At 31.2% G+C, this 10,126-nt stretch overlaps 1 protein-coding gene across 1 annotated transcript; it reads right to left on the reverse strand.

Annotated features, from left to right (window-relative positions):
- Positions 1–6,013: 6,013 nt before the first annotated feature.
- ATOEP16-2 (Mitochondrial import inner membrane translocase subunit Tim17/Tim22/Tim23 family protein) lies at positions 6,014–9,028 on the reverse strand. The gene is made up of 7 exons (XM_089830821.1): positions 8,784–9,028; positions 8,594–8,645; positions 8,414–8,479; positions 8,274–8,305; positions 6,718–6,751; positions 6,571–6,638; positions 6,014–6,434 (listed from the first exon to the last, which is right to left on the reverse strand). Exons 1-7 carry the CDS (start codon positions 8,904–8,906, stop codon positions 6,291–6,293), a joined length of 519 nt encoding a protein of 172 aa, XP_089686947.1. The 5' UTR covers positions 8,907–9,028; the 3' UTR covers positions 6,014–6,290.
- Between the last annotated feature and the right edge of the window lie 1,098 nt (positions 9,029–10,126).

The raw sequence follows: 10,126 nt of genomic DNA on the forward strand, positions 1-10,126 counted from the left end.
AATTCCTTCAAAGATTTCGTGGGATAAAGGGGAAAATCTTTACAATGTTTGATAGAATAGAGAAATTTCCGATCCTTAATTATTTTTGGCAGCTCATCTTCGTCTGGTATTTGTATTATTTTAGCAAACTCTTTCAGGTTTTGAAAGTCAGTTTCATCATCTTTTACATTTGCAAAAAGAACTCCCTTTGGACCAAATTCATTTACCAACAATAGCTCTGCTAGAATGCAACCCACGGCCCACACATCCGTTGCAAGTCCATAGTTGAAGTACTATTTGTAAATGTCATATCCAAAAAGTGCTCAGGGGCTCTATAAGGTGCTAAAGCTACAAATCTTGTCATTTTTGGTGCAATCTTCCTAGATATTCCAAAGTCATAGAGCTTTATTCTTGGAGTGAAGCTGCTAAACTTTTTAGGGTTGTTTGAATTTGTTTCACTCACTAGAATATTATGGGGTTTTAAATCTCAATGAAGTATTTTAGCAACATGCAGATACTGCAAGCTCCTTAGTATCTAGATAAATAAGAGTGCCAACAAAAATATATAGGATTAATAATTTTAAATCATGTCAAAGATAAATAAAGATTTTAGTAATTTAGTAATGATAGTTAGGATTTTGTTTTACTTTTATTTTGATATATGGGGTAAGTTGGATGATTGGTTTTATGTTTTTCTATAAAGTTTTTTTTATAAGTAGAAGATATGTTTTTATAAAAAGTCAAATCATAATATTTCTAAGACAATTTAACTATTTAGTTTTTAATTCAAATTTATCGAGGAATATTTGATTAGTAGTGCTTAGCATGAACTTATTTATAGTGAGAATGAATGGAACACTTAACATTCAATGTTTGACCTCTCTAAGCATCATCTAGATACTAAGTGTTATGTTCATTCTCTTACTATATGAATTATTCTCAGCCACTACTCATGAAAGATCAATTAATTGAAAATAAAATTAAACAATTGATTTGTTTAACAATATCATAATTTGACTTTCAGTAAAAAATTAACCATTCAGGAGGGTTTGATTTAAATAACATATTATAAAGCTTTATTGATAATCTTAAATTGTACTAATAGGTAGGTTCTATTCTTAAAATTAGAATGATTATTGAATCAACCACCTAAACAAGCCTTTAGATATGATACTCTTTCCAGTCTATCCATTTTCTTTAAAGAAGTATAAGAAGAATTATATCTATTGCAGGGTTCTTGTTGGATAGCTTAAACATCACACTCTAAGCCTTGATTCCTATAATTAAAGATTAAATAGTCAAAATTGACTTATTTTCACAAGCTTAATTTCATCTTAATGTGTGATGTTTAAGAGTGATTGGCTCCTATGACCCTCTATTATTTTAAGGACTATCTAGATGCAAGAATGAAAGTATATTTGCTAGTGAAAAGCATTCTATAATGGTTAATGATATTTTACAAATGGAAATATATACATTTAAATCATAAAGATAATACTAAATAGAATGTCTATATTAGAGGTGTGAAAAATAGAGAGTGAACGAACATACTTGGGCCAGAATGACTTTGACAACCTCAGGCTTGAACTCGATTCCCTGCATTATATGAGCCTCTTTCAAATCCTGCAAACTCAATCTCATTCTCTCCATCACAACATAAAACTCCCTGAACTCCTCTACACATGTTGCCTCATTTATGACACCCTTCACTTTGACTATAAAAGGATGATAAATTTTGCCAATGATTCGAAGCTCTCAGATGTATCTTTCCATGATTTTTCTTATTCTATTAGAAACCATCATCATCTTGAGGGCAATCCTTTCTTCTTTCCCATCGCCATCACCATATGAGCAAAAACAACTACTCCATATCCACCTGCACCCAAAAAATTGCTCTAGACATATTTCTTGTCCAACTCAATCACTGCATGAAAATCTCTGGATGCAATGCTGATTTCCCAAATGCATTTGTCAAGGTTTCTACATAGCCTCTTTTTTATGGCCATTCCATTCTCCTCATTCCTTCTCACCAACCACTTTGCTATACCTTCCATCAAGATAAATTTAAATGTATTTCTAATATCAACTGAACTACTTTGAATATCAAATTGAAAAAGTTTCTCTTGTTCTGCCACTAGATAAATTCAAATGTATGTCCATCAAATCGAAAAGGTCTCTTAGTTGTGCCACTAGATTTATCAAAAGATGTGGGATTGATATGGCCACAAGAGTTTTCTCTTATATGATGGCACAACTTATCAAATGATGCATTCATTGGGATCAATTTGGTTACACTAAATGCGTTCCTTGGGATCAATTTGGTTACACTAAATGGTGTAGTTTGATAGATATTATAGTGGAACCAACTTCTTTTTGTTTACAACATGTTACAATATGTATAAATTGTATAAGAAAACTTGATTATGATATTAGATTGGAGACAAATGCAATGTGAAAAAAATGGGGGGTAATGTTGTCTGAGATCAAAGTAATCAAATGATTATTGTTTTCTTTTTTAGTTCTATAATAGATTTATATAATATAGATATACAATAGATAATAATATTAAGATCATCTCAAATAATATATAAGTAGATAATAATATATAAGTTAATAGATCTAAAACTCTCTTTAAAAAATTGATTTAATTTAGATGGCCTAATCCCTTTAATTCAAATGATGTCAACAATATTTTATCATTTAAAAAAAATTAAAATTAAAAAATTAATAGTTTATACATTTAGAAACATATAGCTATTAATTAAGATAATATTAATTAAAAGACAATACTATTATACTTATAATATAAAAATAATTTTAAATCGTTAAAATATACAATATGAACTTACACAAAATGACATTAGATGAAAGATATACAATTCATAAATGACTTGGATATGGAGATTCAATATAAATTGTTGGTAATAAATGGTCTAGCCTAAAGTAGAGAGAACATTCCAGCATTCTAATAATAATATGCTAAGAAGTCTATGTTAATTATTGTTAGTTGGACAGCTGTTATTTTTGACCTGGAAATAGCAGTAGTATTTATGGGTAGCTTGGACAACTGTTCATCCTTATCTATGAATAGCACTAGTATTTATGGGTGGTTTGGACAGCTGTTTGTCCACTTGCCAAGAATTAGTAAATGGTTATTATTTACTAATTTTAGAGATTCCCTTTTGGACACCTTGCAACCAATTCTATTATTGGCTGTCGAGTTGTCTTAATCTCAGTCGTTGGTTTACCAACAGGAGTAGTATAAAAAGGGGTCATTGGGTCATTTGGAGCAAGAAGTTTTGGAGAAACGTTTGCAGTGTTAGCAAACAGTCTTGTAGTGTTAGCAAGGGCGCAGTGTTAACGTGGAGATAACAGTGGGGAATATCAGCGGGAGAAATTAGGAGGTTGTCGGAGTTCTGCCAGTGAGAGGCAAGGAATTTTGTATCTCTTGATTTGCTGAAGTTTAATATAATTCCTCATCTATAGAACTGGTTTTCCCTTAGGGGTTTTTCCAGGGACAATTTGTCCGAAAATATTGTGTTCATTGTGTTGTTCATTTCTTTCCGTATTATAAGTGAAATTGCAATTGTGTTATTTTTCAATATTAGCTGGAAATTTGTTTTCAGCTGTTTAATAATCATTTATGATAGGAGATTGATAATCAGTGACTGCAATAGTTTGATTTTTTACAGTCTATGTATAGATATATTCTTATTCCAGCACTTAAATATCCTAAGAAGACCATCTACAAACACATTCCACCATTCTAATAATGCTGAGAAGTTCATCTATAAACCAGAATGTGAGGACCTCAATTTGATTTTAGATCAGAAATTCATAGCAAAAAAGTAGTGGTAGACTAGAAAGAAAGATTTCATGTGTTCTAATAATTGACCATGTACTATTGATTAGCATATTTAACAATAAAAATTGTGAAATTGAATAAAACTAAGATTGATTTTTGTTAACCATGGTTAACAACTTCTGAATAAAACTAAAGAGTGATTCTATATTTGAAATTGAATAAAACTAAGATTGATTTTTGTTAAGCATAGTTAACAACTTTTAAATAAAACTAAAGAATGATTTTTGTTAAGCATAGTTAACAACTTTTTTTTTCAAGTATGTTGTTGTCTCTTGAAGTGCTACATACTTTCCATAAATATTGTAATAGAAATATTTTCCACAAATTTTGTAATAGAACAATTATCTTTAATTATGTAATCAATTGTGACTTTCAATTATTTATATAAACATACTTTTAAAATAGTTAAAGAAATGAATAGCTATTATTAGATAGCTCAAAAATATAAACGATTATAAATTGTAATTAGTTTTTCCATTGTGATTGATATTCATAAATTATGAGGAAGGTATAATTTGATTTTTATAATTAAAATAAAAATGTTATGTTTATATTGATGACAATAGTTGTAATTTTGTAATTAGTTTTTCCATTGTGATTGATATTCATAAATTATGAGGAAGGTATAATTTGATTTTTATAATTAAAATAAAAATGTTATGTTTATATTGATGACAATAGTTGTAATTTTGCCTGTAACATTTGTAACATTTTTAATTTATGAATAATCTAAAAATTTAAAACTAATCTAATCACACTAATAAAATGTCATTATAATTGTAATTTTAATTTTAATTTTAAATTTAGTTGTTCAATAAAGTATTGCTCTCAATTTATTATTTGTCTAAAATATAATATTATTTATATATATAAATAAAAATTATTCTTATTCTTGAATTGTTCAATAAGCAGTGAAGACATTGAAGACAGAATGAAGTATAAATGTGCCATCAGTCTCGAAGACTTCCCAGTCTCAAATTATTCAAACAACAACTTCTAAGCATTCAATAGCTTAAGATGATTTTCTTGTGCCAATAATGTTCTAAATGAGCAGCACAAATCATTCAATTGCTTAAAAAGTTCAATTGTGGCGAATCTTCTAAAACCAAAAAACAGTAAAAAGCCATCGCCACTATTCATTGAAGTCATTTACCTCATATTGATACCTATCAGCTCGATATAAAAAAGTTATATGCATGGGAGTTTAAAACCACAAAACATTTTCACACGTCATGTAAACTAATACTACTCTCGTAAAGGTTAGAACCAAATATCCATAGCCCTCACTCTTAAACATGGAATAAGGGACAAACAGTATAATATAATATTCCCCATGATCATCCAAATACTATAAAGCTACTGATGTATTATTCTTGAAGATGGACAAGATATTAACTCGAGCCTAAACTGTGCATTAGCAATATGTTATTTAAATTGCCAACCATGTTGGAAATACTATCAAACAAAGGTTTCAGTTTGTTTGTCTAGAGGTCAATTTTTTATCTCAATGGCCAAGCAGAGTCATTCTAATGTATATGCAATAGACGACCAGTACAGATCAGATCTATTGGCCTATCTAAGACCGTGAACAAGGTTTTTCTGCAGTTGACAGCTAAAGCAAGAAAAATCTGAAATCAAGCTAACTAGGCACATTTTAATGTGCACCTCTTACATGGGATGTTATTTAATACAATGCTTTCCCATAATGGAACTGAGTTTTAACGGTAAAGAATTGTCCCGGGGAGCGAGTCCCCTTTTTTTCTCAAGATTTATTGGAGATTTAATGGTCACTTATCTAGCCACTTTGCTCTACGTCTCTCTATCTACACAGGGAAAAATTAATTTATACAACTAGTAGAAAACCAGTTGTCCCTTAAAGAATCATTTATCAATTAAATAGCAATGGTATATTATCCAAGTAAAATGCACTAAATAATATATTGATTGCGCCCACAACATTTGAAGGAGTGCCAAATTACCTCATGTATAGTGGCACATAATGAATCTCTTATGAGCTATATATCAGAGAATGCATCAAAACGCATACCATCCATCGATATGAATATAAACATTCCATGGAGAGGAAAACATCATCTAAGTTACTTCATTACTCAATACACCCTTTACATCACAGTAGGTGACTCATGCCTCAATAGTAATTTACAGCAGTACAATCTTCAACCATAAATTCATTTCATTTACAGAAGGCCACGACATTAATATGGACTGAACAAGTTTATGCTCAGAGACAAAACGGAGATGGGACTAAAAGCATCCAATACCATTTAAGAATGGATTAATTTTATTGAATTTACTAGAAACAGATGGTAATAGAAATGCTGATTCCAAGTAAGTTAAGACAAATTTACAAGATTTTTCAAACTAAACTGCAGACAACTATATGAGCCTAGTGGAATCAATTAATCCAATTTTGCATGCCACAAGGCTAAAACATTTTGTTGAGAACGGAAACAGCCGTGGACAAAGCAGCCCCTGTAATGGCACTCTGCACAATTATATCATGATTGGGCTCGTCATGAGTCAGGGCCACAGATGCCCCAGTCAAGGCTCCTGCAATGGCTGCATTTTTCTGCCATCAAACAAATTGATGAAAAAATAGCCTTAATATACCAACCAAACTCAAAATAATGCAAATTATTTTCCACTGAAGCGGTACATTTGAATAATCATAAAAGAATGACTTCAAACAAAGGGAAAATTTATACCCAATCATGAGTTCCTCTGACCTCCTCCAATCCATATGTAACACCAGTATATACACCGGCTCCAAGACCTAACCATTTAACCAGAATTAAACATTTAAGATTAAAATTTATCATGACTTAAAATCTTTAAAAACAAAAATGGCTTACCCCACTGTAAGGACTCTTTTCCAGCATTCTTAACCTGCCAATCCAAGTTGTTTTGCATAAAATGAGTCAGTTTTGTCTTCTAATTCTGAGGGTTCATTTCATTATTCTTGTCCAGCCACTGTCCTCTCAAGGAGGACATAAGCATGATCAATTTGCGATAACTATGTCAACTTATATTCATGTAGCGATCTCTAAAAGTTTCAAGTAACTAGGCATAAGCATGGAACCGAATTCAAACGGTTGCATTAAGAAGTTTTACATAGAGTTCCATAAACCTTGAGAGAGTATACCTTCAACTACACTACACATACCATAGAATCTTTAGGTTTATGATATAACTATTTGGTTTATGATATGCCATCTAAGATTTAGGTTTTAAAAAAGCATTTTAGAGTACTTGTAAATTAGGATTTCATAAACCGCCATAGAATCCTTCAATTCCTGTTTGGTTTATGATATGCCCATCTAAGATTTAGTGGGAAAAAAGAAGTATCTTAGAGAACTTGTCTCTAACTACACTACACATACCATATTATCTTTCAATTCCTGTTTGATTTATGATATGCCCATCTAAGATTTAGTAGAAAAAAAGAAGCATCTTACTTGCCTTTAACTACACTACTGATACCATAGAATCTTTCAGTGACTGGTCGGTTTATGATATGCCCATCTAAGATTTAGGTAAAACAAAAAGAAGTATTTATGCTTCTTAATACTCTATCAATCATGATCAAGTGCAAAGGGCATGCCCCCACACGACAAGATACCACGGCCCGGCTTTTAACAGTACTGGAATTGAACTACCATTAGCAAATATCAAACCCTTTATTGTCTAATACAGTCTGCAAACGTCAGGTTTATCCAAAAGTTTTCTTGTCGTTTGTCTAAACCATTGTTGGACGAATTATGGAACTGTTGTGCTTCTTCACTCGACCCCACATTGGCCCGAAACCCCCACAAAAATCATTTAAATCTTGAAATAGAGCAACAAATTACATAGCATGAATCTACAACAATTGCAACTCTAGTTCTGGCCAAGTAATAGACCAATGATTAATCATTATACATGTAAAATGTATATCCCCTGTTTTCTGAATAACAGAGTTTATCATAGTCAAGGATTATCTTTGTAGCAGTTATGCTTAGTTGATATAGAAGCAACAGGGCAATAGTTTTATCCATTATACATAAGTGTTCTATATATCAGAATTAGTGCAATAGTTTAGGCATTAGCTGTTTAATATGGGAGGAAGAGTTAACTAGTCGTGTACTTCTTGCAGTAGTTTTCCCCAAATAATGCATATGTTTGTAATATAGCAACTAACTACTGTTTTACTATTACGAAAACACCTATGCATTATTTGGCAAAACAACTGTAATGTTGTTACTAAAATATTGAATTCAGTGCAACATTTTCCACGCCCTGCCTTGCTGCCAGGGCAATGATAAGTTCTACAACATTTTATCCACAGAATGGCTTATACAGTAGCAATAAAGGACGCATATAGGCTATGAATTGAAATGAACATGTAGAGCTGCAGAAAATAAAGTAGTACCAGTGCCTCCAGCGACTTTCCTTGTCTCTCTCCTGTAGATAAATGCCCAACACCATCATTAATGTACGTCATTAATCAGCTAAGTACTCTTTACTCTTTCTACAAACTTTGAAAAATAAAGATTGTTAATAAGCACCCACCTTTCATTCGTGGAAGACGTCCTCTCTTCTTACCACCAAAATCGACCCCACTAACATCACCAAACCCTGGATAAATATTTCCAAACCACTGATTTTAATCGAAATAAACATTAAGAAAACAAAGGCTTCCGCAAACAAAGCTTAATCCAGCAGGAGGACAACCAAAACACTACACAACACCTTCCATTGCAGTGTAATAAGCCTCCCGTGATACAGCCTGCACTGCTCCTATCTGTATGCACATTCAAATTTCAATAAAGTCATTTCATTTGCATACCCAACAGGCAATTAATTCGAAAAAAACCAGACATTATATTAACCAAACAGAGGCTTCTAAAAAGTTTATTTAAAAAACCCTTAAAAATCATACTCCTGCAGCTTTTACAAAGCTCTCTGCGATGCCATTCAGCAATGGATGTCCCAAATCGAATAATGGTTCCCCATTAAATTTTTTGATCTCGTCGACAATTGATCTCCCGTTCATATCATTCATATTGATTATTCGCCGCCTGTTCAAATTGTCATGAAAACTCAAGCACAAAAGCCCTAATTTAAGTAGAATGTTTTCGCCTGCGAAATCTTTTCGTAATGCTGCGATGCTCGCGCAAAGACTAGAAAGATAAAGAAGTTGGGTCAGAATAATGCTTTAACTATAATGACACTCGGCCTTTCCTGGAGGGGACACGTGTTTCGTACCTGAGCGACTTGTCTACGTGTTCAGTTATGCTCATCTATCTGAACTTTCTTTATCAAATCGAAACACGTGGATATATCTTTATCTGTACCAAAAGCAAAGGTATGGGATAATATCTCTATATGCAGTTACGGGTTGTTCTTAAAAGAATTATTAATCGGTGCTATTAAATACTTACCAGAGTCCAAATTTCTTGAAGATAAATTCTCCATTTCAAAGTTGAATTATAAGATTTCTGCTTGGGTTCTAATAGATCTATGGTATAGGATATTTTTAAACAATAATTAGTCCCTGCCTTATAAGGCAGGATACTAATGTTTTTTTGGTCCCTCTCTCATTTCATTTTAGACTTCACGTATGAAAAGACTAAAGTTATAAGTCTAAGTATTTTTTAATACATTTTTTATACACAAAATTCTTAATTGTGATTGGTTAGTCACTAATTTCATGAGGAAAACATATATTTTTGGAGATTGGAAATAGGTGGAAAAACACTGCCAAAATATTAAATGCAATGCAGCGCTGTTGCTCATATAATAAATACAAAGCCCTTCTTTATGTCACATTAACTTTACACTATTTCTTGGACCTCAAAACATACTAAATTATTAGTTTCTATTAATTTCCCTCGCATAAAATTTTGGTGGCACGCAACTCAATGAAAAATAAAACATTTTACTTTTGGGAAGTAAAATATTAGTTTAATTTTTTATTTGGAAACTTTTTGAGATTTGGAATATTTTATGGTTAAATTTATTAAAGTGAAGAGATATCGAGAGTATATGTTTACTAATTTCAAAAAGTAATTGATTTTACTTTTATCGTGTCTTGTAATATTAATAGTATTTAATTTTGTAATAGTTATTTATGTGTTTTGTTTTTAAAAATTTTAGTAATATTAATAAAAATGATATTATAATATAAAAATAAGAATATGCATTATCATTTTCATGTTAACAAACAATATGATAATGTAATAATTTTTTAATTTTTTGTTAAAAATAAAATAAAATTGTAAC

Source organism: Cupressus sempervirens, chromosome 5 (assembly GCF_028749045.1).
Source record: "Cupressus sempervirens isolate cs-2001-9-10 chromosome 5, ASM2874904v1, whole genome shotgun sequence".
Lineage (NCBI taxonomy): Eukaryota > Viridiplantae > Streptophyta > Pinopsida > Cupressales > Cupressaceae > Cupressus > Cupressus sempervirens.